The 14,685-nt window shown below is 34.1% G+C and overlaps 1 protein-coding gene across 1 annotated transcript in view; it reads left to right on the forward strand.

Moving 5' to 3' along the window:
* The window catches only part of IFT80 (intraflagellar transport 80), a 71,121-nt gene that overhangs the window by 48,553 nt on the left and 7,883 nt on the right, over positions 1-14,685 (forward strand). Inside the window, exons 10-16 of the mRNA XM_016215728.2 lie at positions 1,244-1,407; positions 5,259-5,323; positions 9,097-9,232; positions 9,658-9,805; positions 10,937-11,108; positions 12,024-12,113; positions 12,209-12,381. Of these exons, the coding sequence (XP_016071214.2) occupies positions 1,244-1,407; positions 5,259-5,323; positions 9,097-9,232; positions 9,658-9,805; positions 10,937-11,108; positions 12,024-12,113; positions 12,209-12,381 (948 nt within the window). The remainder of the gene's footprint in view (positions 1-1,243; positions 1,408-5,258; positions 5,324-9,096; positions 9,233-9,657; positions 9,806-10,936; positions 11,109-12,023; positions 12,114-12,208; positions 12,382-14,685) is intronic.

Below are 14,685 nucleotides of genomic sequence, written 5' to 3' on the forward strand. Positions count from 1 at the left end.
ATTGATAAATGTATTTATTGAATACCCTCTTAGTAAAAGCATATATCAATGGAATAAATTATTAGGTAACTAAAGAATATTTTGCTTATTGCCTATTGCTGGTCTTTTTTCGTACATTTAGATATGTTTGCCCCTTGAAACAGTGTTTACTCACAAAGAGATTAAAAGCTATAGTGTCTTGTTTAGAAGAGAAAATGCTTTTATTATGTATTTACTTATTTAGATCCTCACACAAGGATATGGTTTTTTAAAATTGACATTTAGAAAGAGAGGAAGTGGAAAGAGAGAGAAACATCGATGTTAGAGAGAAACATAGATCAGTTACCTCCCTTACATGCCCCAACCAACTGGAGATCCAACCTGCAACCTAAGTGGTACCCTGACTGGGAATCCAACCCATAAACTTTTGGTGTACGAGATGATGCTCTAACCAACTGAGCCACCCGGCGAGGGCAAGAAAATGCTTTTGGTACTTAGACTGAGAAAGAATATATACTAATACAATGTGCACTTGGTCACCATTAGCAAATATACACTAATGTGTAAGGGCCAAACCCTCTAACTAAATAAACTACATACTAATACTCAAGTATTAATTTAATTAAAATGTATGTATTTGTATTTCATTATATACTAACTTTTCATTTGTTTTTATGTTTATTTCCTATTCGTTTCCATAGCAAGAAAGAACAATTAGCAATTCCTGAGTCAAGAAATAGTTGTGAATCAAGGATATTAAAACCTTGAACATAAGATTAAAAAGTAATAATGTGTTCAGTATTGAAGAAACAGGCACTCCAGTATAGCAGTAGTAGGAGTGTAAATCAATACAACCTTTCAAAGGGCAGTTTAACAGTATGTACTAATGCTGTTTTGTGATACAACTAGCATTGGGCATTAAAATCACTGAATGAAAATTGTGAGCATATTGCCTTCGAATAGAGACGCTTCTTTAGGAAAGGAAATGAATTGCAAGTGTAAATGGGAACGGGGTCAGAATTTTATTATATAGGGTGGTGATTATGGACATTTTACCTCTCCCACCTCCATCACAAAACAAGAACCTAGAAACAAACCAAAACAACCAGTGTCAATTTTTCAGGTGTTTGTATATTTTATTTTGTATATATCCATGTACTTATTTAATTGTAAGATTTAGATTTTTCCAAGGGATCAACTATTGTCTAATAAAAAAATACAGTAAACTCCTATTTGAGACTATTTTATATTCTTTATTTTTTAGACATTTTCTTCTTGTAGATGGTGGTGGTATCTATTTATATTCTTATGAAGGGCGCTTCATTTCTTCTCCAAAATTTCCTGGAATGAGAACAGATATTCTGAATGCACAGACTGTGTCTCTGAGTAATGATACCATCGCTATAAAAGACAAAGCTGATGAAAAAAGTAAGTACATTTTTATAATCTGTCAAATTTCCATGAAATTTGTTAACACTGTAAAATTTTCATACATTAACTTTCATTTTCTCATCTATTAATATATAACTTCATGTGAAAGAAGTATGAACATCCTAATTTGTCCAAATCGTAAATTAATGAAAGAACTGAACTATGTATAAAGTTGTCATACTCAATTTAACAAATAGATATTGTCACAACAATAACAAAGCTTCTTGGTAAGGAATAAATCTTTACATATTCAGTAGCTGTTGGTAGAGAGCTTGAATCCAAGATTGTGAGTCTGAAAAAGATTTGTTAATTTTTAAGTTTATTGGTTTTTTCAAATATTTCATTTTTCTTCAGTTGGAAACATAGTAAATATTGTGCTTCATTGTACTGTTTATTTTGCTTATATTTATTTATTTATTTATTTATTTATTTATTTAATTTATTTTTTTAAATATATCTTTATTGATTTCAGAGAGAGGAAAGGAGAGAGGGAGAGAGAGAGAAAGATAGAAACATCAATGGTGGAGAGAGTCATTGATTGAGCCCGCAACCCGGGCATGTGCCCTGACAGGGAATCGAACCCCGATCACCTGGATCCCAGGTCGACGCTCAACTGCTGAGCCACACCTGGCCAGGCTGCTTATATTTTTTAAAATTAATATTTTAAATTAATGATGTAGAAAAAAGTTATGAACAATTTTAAATTTTCATATAAAAATCTGGATCACATTAGTATTTATAAATATCTCAAATGTTTTACAGTTGCATAGTACAGTAAAACCATTTTATTAAGGCATTGCTGTATCACAATTTCATTTACCCAACAAATATTATTGAATGCTTACTGTGTGCCAAGTGCTTTTCTAGAAGTTGAGGATACACTAGTGAACAAGACAGACAAATAAATATATAACAAATAGCTAATGATACATGCTATGAGCAAAACTAACGCAGGGTGAGGGAACAGAGAACTCTGGCGGTGGGGGAAGGGAATGACTATAGGACAAGCAGGTGCACGGGTTCTGAGATGGGAGTGATTGGCATGTTACGGGCACTGCCAGAAGGCCGTGTGACCAGGTCTGCGTGAGTTGGGCAGAGTCTCAGGAGAGGAGGGCAGAGATAGATAAGCAGGAGCCAGATCACGTCGAGACATGGCAACGGTGAGGTCATGGGAATGAGGGAATGAGAGGAGGCAAGCGTGTTATCATCGGCTTTTATCTTGGATGAATGAGATGGAAAAGGAAGGAGGGAGTGTAGAGGGGTTCCCCATCCAAGAGTTCTGTTTTGCTCTTGATAAGTTTAAATACCTCTTAGACACCTATGCATGGATGGAGAGTAAACAATAGGATAAACAAATCCAGGGCTCAGGAGGGAGCTGGATGCTAGAGGCATAAATTTGGGAGCCAGTGATGTACAGATGGTAGGTACCATGGCATGGAATGAAATCACTTAGGAAGTAAGTACAGAGAGGTGAGAGGACCAAAGGCCAAGCATATCAATATTTAGGGATGGAGCCACTCAGTAAGAGTAAGAGTGAGTTATTTCCAAAGCCTAGTACAAAAATATTAAATTGTTTTCCTCTGTTTTTAATAGGTAAAAACACTGTTCATTATTGTGATATGTTCCCAAAAAATCTGACTTGACTGTTAATTTTATTAGTTCATGCCATGGAGGACCTAATTCAGGACCTAAGAGAATTCTCTCACCTTTCAGTTTCCAGTACTTTGAAATAGCATCACCTCTCATACTGGTAGGAAATATAATTCTCCCAAATAAAGCTATTTTATTTTTTCTTTGAGAGAGGACATTTGGTAATTGTTTTGTTTTTAAGGATGTCCTTTCTAGCTAAAGGAGAAGAAAAGAGAATGAAATAAAATCATTTCTAGATAGCAGACAGATTTAAGATAGCTGTGTAACTGTTAATTATAATTAGAAAGTCAGATTTTTGTCTTCAGTAAACTTAAATTTGAAAACCTCAGTTATCACTGAGTTGTTTACACTTTTCTTATCGAACACCACATATTTTAGGCAGAAGCTTTAATAAATATGTGTTTCCAATTGAATATACCTTGTTCTGAAAATTTCTATAGTTAATTTATATTGGTGCATATTTCATTATTCTTTAATCCTTTGATAATTCATATAATTTTAGAAAGAATTGTAAACATTTTCAGAAATACGGATTTATATGCCAGTAAATTTTATTTACATTAATTTTGATTGAACAAGATAGTCATGTAATTTTGTTTTGATATAAATAGAAAATCAAAAAGGCTAAAAAATTATTGTAGAACTGATATAAAATGAGAAATTATTTTCTTTATGTTCCCTTTTAAAGAAACTAGTACTGATTGAAGGCTAAGTAGAGGTATATGCTAACAATAGAAAATACAGTTGAAGTACCTAAATCTTTACTTTGGAATTTTAAAAATTTCCTTTCAAGGGGGCCATCCACAAGTAAAATCAGTGGTTCCTTCTTAATTTAGGAGCTCCAGTACAGGCAGGATTCTTGAAGCAAGCACAGTGTTCTCTGTTATGGGAGGTGCTCAATAAAGACATGGTGAATGGATTTGAATGTGCCCCTGTGGGTGCCTGGTGAAGCGGTAGAGAGGTCCTGCTTTGACTTCCTTCTCCCACCACCTTGCACAGATAGTGTGAGGTTTTGTGGTGATCATTTGAAACAAGCGTCTGGGTATCAGGGGTGGAAGTTAGAGAGCAGTTACTTATGTTTAGAAGCAACTCTTTCAGTTCCCAGCTCCTTAGTTGTTCTTTCTGCCAGTTTCTGTTACATGGTATCACTGAAACACAGGTTCAAACTCCCATAGATCAGGGCCTCTTAGAGTTGTGGAAAAATAGACGAGTTCATCCTTACACCTCCAGCTCTTTATAATATGCACAATTAGCATATGGATGGAGGGCTTTCTTTTTCAAAGTTGTTAGTTTGTATAGCTATGAAAACAACTTTGTTCAGCCAAGCCCAAAGCATTTTTTAAAATGGAAGCCAAAATTTTCTAATTTTATCATCTTTATAAATTGTCCAATTTTTTTTCTGACTGCTCATACCACTTCTGTCTTTTCATTTCTGTAATACTATGTGTATGTTCAGTTATATAAAATTACTCCGTTTGGGATGACTCGGGTTGAAATAATTCTAGAATTACTTAAAGAGAATCACAAAAACACTCCAACAATCTTTTTCCCCTCCAACAATCTTTTTAAAAGAGAAATTGCACCTACCAATATCACTGTCATGTTAAAAACCTTTGGTGAAGCAGAGAATGGAGCAGAGGCAGCTCTGTTCCACCCAGGGTATCCTGTTAGCAAACAAGGACACTTCTGTCCCTCAGGAGAATCCGAGGGTTCAGGTTCTCTGCCAGGAACCCAGGACAAACGCCAGACAAGGTATACATAGTAGTGTACTGACCACAGAGAACTGAATAGTAATAACACATTGCCTGGCATAACAGTAGGTACTTGACACGATTTTCCTTTGTGAAATCATGATTGTCGGTGGTGGTGTACCAGTCTAAATCTGTTATCAAAGTTAGAGATTACATCCGGATTGGGACTTGCCATTGCTGATGCTATGTGGCATTGAAGCCAGACCATTAATAACAATTTGAATTAGGGAATGTATGTTTTAGGAAGAAGGATCTAGTTGCACTGTTTTCCGAAGAAATATGACTCCATTAATAAATAGTAATTTGATGCTGCTGCTCTTCTGTGCTGATAGATACTCTGCGGGCCACCGAGTTAATTATTTCTCATGAGGATTATATAATTCCATTGAAGTTTACCAATAAAAATTCTAATATAATACATTAACTAATGTCCTACTTTTTTTCAAGTAATCTACCTCTTTGAGGCATCAACCGGAAAACCATTAGGTGATGGAAAGCTTCTTTCTCATAAGGTAATGGACATTAGCTGTTTCTAATGTAGACACTATTTACTTCCTTTTTAAATTAATGTTTTCATTTTAAGGAGGAAAATATAGCTATATATGGAAATTAATTGCATAAAAAGAATCTGACTTATATGTCTACTGTCCAGGCTCCTTTCTGCTTTTCAGTAAAATGTTCTTTCTTGATTCAACTATTTGTACCTATCAGTAAATAAAAATATGTTTATATTTCAGAATACCTTGCAGTTTTCCCATTGACCTGCCCTTAGCCAGCATTTTCTTTAGGTTTTAAGACTGTAGTTAAACTGAAAAAAATTTCTATAGAAGTACAAAAAGACACTGAATTGTGAATTGCTTATTGGTTTCTGATTTTTAGCCTTAAAACAAACAAAGGAGCATGTTTTATTGAGTTATCTAATAAGTGCTATATTAGGGTCTAAAGATGCTTTTAACTATATTGTTCATTGCTGCTAGTGAAGTGTTACTCTATATATTATTTTCTTCTTTTTGCAAGTTTTAAATTTGAATAACAAATACATTCATATGGTTCAGAAATCAAAAATCATAAAAAGTATACAGTGAAAATGTCTCCCTACTACACCTGTTCCTAATCAGTAGTTTCTTTCTAACAAAGAAATGTAACCACTTTATTAATCTCCTACATATCCTTCCAGAGATTTTTAGTGCATATACAAACAAAACTGATATGTTCTTTTTTAAAAAATTATATTTTTAGTGATTTCAGAGAGAGATGAAGGGAGTGGGAGAGAGAGAGAAACATCAATGATGAGAGGGTCATTGATTAGCTGTCTCCTGCACACCCCCTACTGGGGATCGAGCCCACAACCCGGGCATGTGCCCTGATCGGGAATTGAACCACAATCTCCTGGATCATAGGTCGATGCTCAACCGCTGAGCCACACCAGCTGGGCCTGATATGTTCTTTTCCCCCTCTTTTACAAAATCGTGAAATACAACTCTGCACCTTGCTTTTCTCATACAACACTAGTTCTGGAACTCCTTCCATATCATCATATAAAAGTACTTTTCCAGTCTTTCTCCTCCATCCCCCATCCACCATACATATTACATTTTATGGATATATCTGAATTTCTTTAACCTGTACCCAAGTGGTGAACATTTGTTTCCAGTCTTTTGCTTTTACAGTATTGCCAAGATGACTTACCTTGCAGATATCTTCCTGCACAAGTGTTAGTGTATCTGTGGGATAAATTATTTAAATGTTGGGGGGAGGTCAAAGGATATGAGCATTTGTAATTTTAATAAGTATTGTCATCTTGCAAAGAAATTGTATCAATTTGTGTTCTCCCTAGTAATACGCAGATGCCTATTTCCCCCCAACCTCTTCATTGTAACCATTTAAAATCAAGACTAGGAAAGCAGAATTTTTCCGTTTTAGTAGGGTTAAGCATATAAAAAGGGAGTAAATTTTTCAGGTTTTCAAGATATGCTCATTATTTCTGTTAGGTTGAAAAGGGAGTCATTTAGTAAGGTTTAATAAATATTCCTTATAGTTTTGATAACTCTTTTTCTAGGACACTTTTCCTAAGGGTAAGAAAGCCATGATTTCTTATTGTAAGAATGGAGGTGACTTCCTCATCTCATGCGTCACTCAGTTGCACAGGACATTTTTATCTTTTTGTCTTGTATGTAATACAAAGGACTTTAAAATTTGGCATTCTGTAGAAAAAGTCACCCAATATGTTTTATTTCGTAGTATAGGAAGAAAACAAAACCCAAGATCTACGCAAATAAATAACAGAGCCAAAAGGGGAACTCAAGTCTGCCTTTCACTCAATGAATATTAGCGTGGGGCAAGGGAGAAGGTTCACACGAGCATGCAGCTGCTCTCACGTCCTGCTGCCAAGAGGGACTCAGGAGGAACAGAAGAGAAGTGGGGAGGGAGGACCGGACCGCGGAAAATGGTTAGAGAGAACGAGAGGAGGGAACGCTCCTCCCCTCACGGTGTGCAGAGGCATGATTACTGCCAGTCTTTGCTTTCGAATTCCTTTTTTTTTTTTTATATCTCTATTGATTTCAGAGAGAGGAAGGGAGAGGGAGGGAGAGAGAGAAACAACAATGATGAGAGAGTCATTGATCGAGCCCACAACCCGGGCATGTGCCCTGACCGGGAATCAAACCCCAATCGCCTGGATCCCAGGTCAACGCTCAACCGCTGAGCCACGCCCAGCTGGGCACTTTCGAATTTCTTAGGAGGGTCATCTCTGTTTAACAATGTTTAAAAAATATGGGGTGGGGCAAAAGTAGGTTTGCAGTTGTTCGTATGGAAAATAATGCAATAATTAATAAATAGTAATACAAGAATGAACTCTGTGTTTCACGTATTCGCAACTATAACCCTTCTTTTGCCCCACCCTGTATACTAGGTACTTTTGTGGGGATGGTACATAATTACTGTAAAGATCAGTTTCTATGAAAGGTTTCCATTTTGAAAATACCTAGAATTCTATTTCATGCATACCTTCACGTACATGTCCAAAATTCTTTCCTTAAAATACTGTTGGTGATATTTTCAAAGAAGAGAAGATATATACAGTAAAAAAAAGTGGTATGAACTGGTATATGGCTTATCCTGATCCATCAACTTGGATAAGGGTGTATGCGTGCTTTGTTTTTTTTTAAAGATGTTATGATAGTATACGTAGATACAGTTACTTGGTGTGATCATGATTCTTGCTGAATTCACAGATCCTAGCAAGTCTTCAGACATAATAGGCAGTAAACAAATACTTCTTGAATTGAAGTGAAATAAATCCATATGGAGCCATTTTAAATTATGAGGAAATTCATTTCACTAGGTAGTATAATAATATAATTAACGCAATATACCAGAAATACATTGCTGTTACAGACAAATCACTAATCGTGCAGTCAGAAGTCTGTGTTGTAAATTCTAGATATGCTTGTTACTAGATTTTTCTGAGCAAAATCAATTAATCCCCATGGATCTCAGTCTTCTCATCTGCAAATAAGTATAATAAAACCTACATCAGAAGATTGTTTCCTGTTTCACAAGAATGTGAAAGAATATATAAAATTTAAGACTCTAAAAACATAAAATATTTCCATAAATCAAGTCTTACAAATCTCTAAAATATAGGCAACATACTTTGAGTAAATTTTGGTATGAGGAGCTTAGTCAAAGTAGATGTCTCATGTGATACCCAGGCTTGCCTCGTCCTTTCGCCCTGACGACTAAGAGGGAAGTGTTTTTCAGCTTACAGAGTTTCAAAATATGCATTAGTCTAGTGTTTTAAGGGGCATCTCTCCCTGGCAAATAAAAAAAAGTACATATTAGTATAGCTTTTGAATTATTAGTGTTTTAGCAGCTTAAAATTATTTAACAGACAGTTTATTACTATAAGTCAGGGAGTGATATTTAATTGATCTTTAAATAAACAAATGTTCTTTAAATAAGTTTTTTTTAATCCTCACTCGAGGATTTTTTCCCATTGCTTTTCAGAGAGAGTGGAGGGGGGGAGAGAGAGGGAGAAGCATCAGTGTGAGAGAGACACATTGATTGTTGCCTCCTGCATGCACCCCGACTGGGGCTGGGGATGGAGCCTGCAGCCGAGGCGCATGCCCTTGGCCAGAATTGAACCTGGGACCCTTCAGTCTGTGGGCCAACGCTCTAACCATTGAGCCAAATCGGCCAGGGCAATAAATATTCTTTAAATAATTAAAATGATCTGATGGTTAAGCACTGAAACTAATCCAGTATTTTTTTTTTTCAATTTTAGAATGAAATTTTGGAAATTGCTCTGGATCAAAAAGGACTTACCAATGAGAGAAAAATTGCTTTTATTGATAAAAATAGAGATCTCTATATCACCTCAGTGAAACGATTTGGGAAGGAAGAACAAATTATCAAGCTTGGTAAAATAATTGTAATACATTTAGAATTTTAATTACTTTCAATTTTCTTAGATCTACTCTATCTGTCATATATTAAACTAAACAGCTTACTTGCTTGAATGGATCTATGAATGCTTTGAACTCATAACATTTATTAGCTACGTAATTCTATTTTAATAGCAAGTCTTTAGCTGCCACAGCTAAATTGGCATTGAAGAAAGACTTACAAATTAAAAATATAATGGTTCTGCATAGGATATTCAAATATTTCCATCACTTCTTATGTGAATTTTTGTATGTGTTTTCACCATTATACAATCAGAAAATAGAGTCATACCTACCAGAAATTACTTGGGGTCTTATATGTGAAGTGATTTTAAAGATATATTTTTAATACTTACTATATAGCTGGACTAATAGTATATTAACATTCTTTTAAAAATAAGGAACAATGGTGCATACGTTGGCGTGGAGTGATACATGCAATATCCTTTGTGGACTTCAAGATACTCGATTTACAGTGTGGTATTACCCCAATACAGTTTATGTGGACAGAGACATTTTGCCTAAAACATTATATGAAAGGGATGCCAGGTAACATTTTATTCCATAGAATTATTTATTATGGTAAATAAAACTAATAGAGTGTCATGTCTTTGCCTCTATTTTAAATCCTGCAGGTATCTTTCACTTTACTCAGTCAACTAAGTACTTTGTTCAGCTAAACCTAGCTAAGTGAGATTTAAGTGATGGAATCAAGCTGAAAGTGTTATGTAATACTATTATATTTATTTACTTGTTTCTTATGTGAATACAATGTCCCTTATGTGAATATAATTTTCAAGCTTAATTTTGTTTAATGGTAACTCTGGTTGTTTTTTTTCAGCGTGGTTTAGTGATTTTAATATAAGTACTCTTAAGATTTTTCAGTGATACACAACCTTGTGACAGCCTTTATTCTGTCCCAGGTTATCATTTACTTTAAGACTTTCAAGAGTGTATGTGCTCAATTCAATCTAGAATTGAATTTGAAATTAATATTAAAGATAAAAAATGTATAAAATTACTGAAAATGTGTGTTTTTAAAATTTTATATGCTTTAGAAAATCAAATACATTTATAATTCTGAATTCTCTAAGAAATAGCAGAGAGGTCTCTCACTCTTGACAAAATAGGAATACAAAGGCTTTTCAACTCTAAACCTTAGCTTAACTTGCAAATCTCTTTTGAGTTCACTTGTAATATTTAAATTTAAGACCTTAGCAAAACTGGACAGGCATCATTTTAAAAGTTTTTAAACTAATGAAGAAAAGTTAGTCTCTTTACTTAAACTTCATCTTTTTATAGTGAAGAAATAATCTTGAAGTCAACTTAATTTTTAATGGCTTACACTTTAACACTTTAAAAGCTCAAGCTCAGTGATTCAATCATTTGTGTGATTTACCTTAGGACTGAGGGGAAAAAGTAATTTGAAATGCTTTTAGGACTAGCTCGCACAATTGCAATAGTTTTGCCACGTTAAATAGTATATTTTGCTCCAAGTGTAAATAAAAAGTTAGATTAAAATATTTATTTGAAAATATACACTCAGTGGAGTTAACTTTTTTGGAGGTGCATTTTGGAAGTTGGATAGTTTGTATGTATGTCAGGGATCAACTCCCCAAATTTAATATATATGAAAAATTTGCTCAGAATATAAATTGCACTTTGCTTCTTTTTCTACAGTGAATTTAGTAAAAATCCCCACATTGTGAGTTTTGTTGGAAATCAGGTAACTATAAGAAGAGCCGATGGCTCCCTGGTTCACATCAGCATATCTCCATATCCTGCCATTCTCCATGAATATGTGAGCGGTTCAAAATGGGAAGATGCTGTAAGACTTTGTCGCTTTGTTAAGGTACTTACATTTCAGATCCATCGTTGTGTATGTATTGTGTATTAGTTTACACAGTGTATGTGCAAGATGAGAAATGACAACAGTTAAGGGCTGGAAAAATATGCAGTTGGGATCGTGTCTCTTTTTATAAGTGAAGATATGAGTGATTCAGGAGGACAGATGCTTTGTGATTTATTCTCTGAAGAAGCTGTAACCTAAGTGGGTAGTTTCTTAATATTGATATAAAAAAGTCTTCAGGGGAACTTTTTTAGAAGCCAGATTCCCAACTTGTAGCCCCACAGAGATTCTAATTTCTTAAATCTGGGCAGAGGCCTGGGCATAGTTTCTATGTTCCTCAGATGATTTATGCAGCTAAGGTTAAGAATCTGCTTTAGATCAGCATTTCCCAACTTGGTTGAATCCAGGATTTTCCAAATGTGTTTGGCCATAGAACTCTTTTGTTGAACATTGGTTAACATTCCTTAAAATACACTTGTGTGGAATGACTTTTTGATGTTTTTTCTTACAATGGGTTGCTGATGGCAATCTGCTATACTAGCATTATCCAAAAACTTTACTATTCCTCAGTTTCCCTATATGTTGTATTCTTCGACATCTCATTAAAAAGACTGAAGGGTTTAAACCTTAAGTTATCTTAAAAGTATATTGTGAGTTCAAAAATAAATCTCTGATACTTAGAAAGAAAATTTTAAAAATTTATTCAAAAGTCATTCTCTCTGTTATTAATACATTTTAACAAAGTAGCCACAATGAAATTTCTACATCATTAACTTATTGAATTATTATTTCTTTCAGTGCCATGCTCAGTAATTTTTAATTTTTTATTAAAATATAATTTTATTATATTTTAAATCACTGCTTATTTTAAAACTTCAGCCATGTAGTTGATATAATTATCCTTATATTTCATTTTAGGAGCAAACCATGTGGGCCTGCCTAGCAGCTATGGCAGTTGCTAACAGAGATATGAATACTGCAGAAATAGCCTATGCAGCAATTGGTGAAGTAAATAATGTTCACTTATGTGTATATGTGTGTGTGTTGCCATAATTTGTTATATTTCTGTTACTGTCCAATTCAAATATTTTTTCTTTTATTAGATCGATAAGGTTCAGTACATCAATTCTATAAAAGATCTTCCATCTAAAGAATCAAAAATGGCCCACATATTAATGTTTAGTGGGAATATACAGGAGGCTGAAATATTACTTCTTCAGGCTGGCCTTGTTTACCAAGCGATCCAGATCAATATTAATCTCTACAACTGGGAAAGGTAATAAAAATAGTGTTTAGCAATTCCGAACCAGATTGATCTTACTCTTTTACCTACCACTTTAGGAAATTACATTTTTCACTGTACTTAATAGTTTTCTAACATCACAAAAGAAGTATTCATGTTCATATTTGTGAGTAGTTTGTCATTAAAGATTTATGTCTTCTCTGAACTTGTGATTGGATTAGAAGTTGGGGTGTGAAGAAGAAAAGAGAGTCTAGGATGTATCCCAAATTTCTGATTTCAGTAGATGAACAGATGAAAATACTAATATTAGCAGATTTGGAAGGGGAAATAGTTCAGTTTTAGGCATGTTGAAACTGAAATATTTCTGAAGAAATATGTGATAATAGTTGATTAAATGGACCAGGAGCTCATGGGAAAGATTTGAATTGGAGATGTAGATTTTGGAGTCATCAGGAAATGGATAGTGGTTGAAGCCAAATGAATGGATGGAATGGACTGGGGAATGTGTGGAGTGAGGAGACAACATTTAGGGGATGAGTGAAAGAAGAGAAGTTCACTGGAAGATTGGAATAAAGCAGTCAGACAGAGAGAAGAGCCAAGAGAGATTTGTGATGCTAAGGAAGAAAGCTGAAAGGATTTGTAGTAAGGAGTGGTTGGTAGTAACCTTCCCCCACAATTAGGTTTTGGGACAGATTGATTTCTAAGACAGAGTAGCATGCTGTTCCTTCCCTGTGATGTGTTAGGTTCCACCGCTCATTTTCTCAGGTATGTCTCAGTGAACAGGGTTGTAGTGCTTATATACATACACCTGAAGTTACTATGTTATAAAATTGGCGTGCCTACTTTTCCAGGTTAGAAATATCTTCCATCATCTTTGTTTCTCTCTAGGCTCAAATATAACCCATAAATCTTTTAATTACAGTCCCCTTAGATTAGAATTTTTATAGACATCCTATCTCTACCTTTCCCTTGAATAGAAGTAACAAGAATGGCAGACAATTAATTTTGTCATTGACATAGTCTCTTTATTTAATTTATGTACTAACAATCTATTTACTATTCATACAATTCAGCCATTCTTTTTAGGTCCTTTATTTAGACAAATTTGTTGTCATTGTTTAACTGCACAAAGAATCATGAAAAATATTTTTGGTTCTACAAACATGAATAAGTTATTGTCTTTCTCCTCAATTTATTCTTAATTCATAAATTTTAAAAAACTAATTTGGAAAGAGACAGTATAACTACTGTTTTTAAAACTCTTTATTAAGTAATTAATAAAAATTGTGTATACCATTACCAAGCTATGAATTACATGAGAAATAGGAAAGAATAATGTTTAAAGCATTCTTTCAACCAGTATTTTTGAGAAAATATTAATATTGATAAGTGTTAGAAACTACTATTTGTATAGCATTCTGAACACTGTACAGTATTTTTTAAAAACTTTTGAAAAATCTTTAGCTTAAAAACCTTATAACCTAGTTAGGAATTCTGTTTTATTATCATTAATAATAGTAATTCAAATGAAACTAGACTACTGTCTTATACCATACACAAACATTAACTCAAAATGGATTAAAGACTTGGAATGTAAGACCTGAGACAATGAAATACATAGAAGAAAACATAGGCACTAAGCTTACGGATATTGGTCTCAGAGGTGTTTTTGTGAACTTGACCTCCAAGGCAAGGGAAACAAAAGCAAAAATAAACAAATGAGTCTACATCAAACTAAAAAGCTTCTGCACAGCAAAAGAAACCATCAAAAAGAAAACAAAACAAAAAGGCAGCCAACCAAATGGGAGAAGCTATTTGTAAATGATACCTCCAATAAGGGGCTAATATCCAAAATATATAAAGAATTCATACAACTCAACAACAGATAACAATGTGATTGAAAAAATGGGCAGAGGACCTGAATAGACACTTTTCCAAGGAAGACATACAGATGGCCAACAGGTGTATGAAAAGATGCTCAGCATCACTAGTTACTAGGGAAATGCAAATAAAAACCACACCGAGATATCTCATTTAATTAAAGTAAGGGATTTAATTAAAAATAAAATAAAAGTACAAGACAGTAAAAAAGCAACAGTGAAGCCTGTGTTTATTGAGTGCTTATGATATGCCAGGAATTGTGTTAAACACTTTCCATATATCATCTGATTGGTTATCACAGCATTTTACTAATGAAGTAGCTGAGGCTTACTCATAACTTGGTGGCAGATCTAGGATTTGAACTTAGACTTCTAATATCAAAGAGGACTTGAATTTTCTTAGTATCATCAAGCAATTAGATATGTGCTCTTGGTACCACTAAGATTTTTTTATTGG

Source organism: Miniopterus natalensis, chromosome 6 (genome assembly GCF_054644295.1).
Source record: "Miniopterus natalensis isolate mMinNat1 chromosome 6, mMinNat1.hap1, whole genome shotgun sequence".
NCBI classification, from domain to species: domain Eukaryota; kingdom Metazoa; phylum Chordata; class Mammalia; order Chiroptera; family Miniopteridae; genus Miniopterus; species Miniopterus natalensis.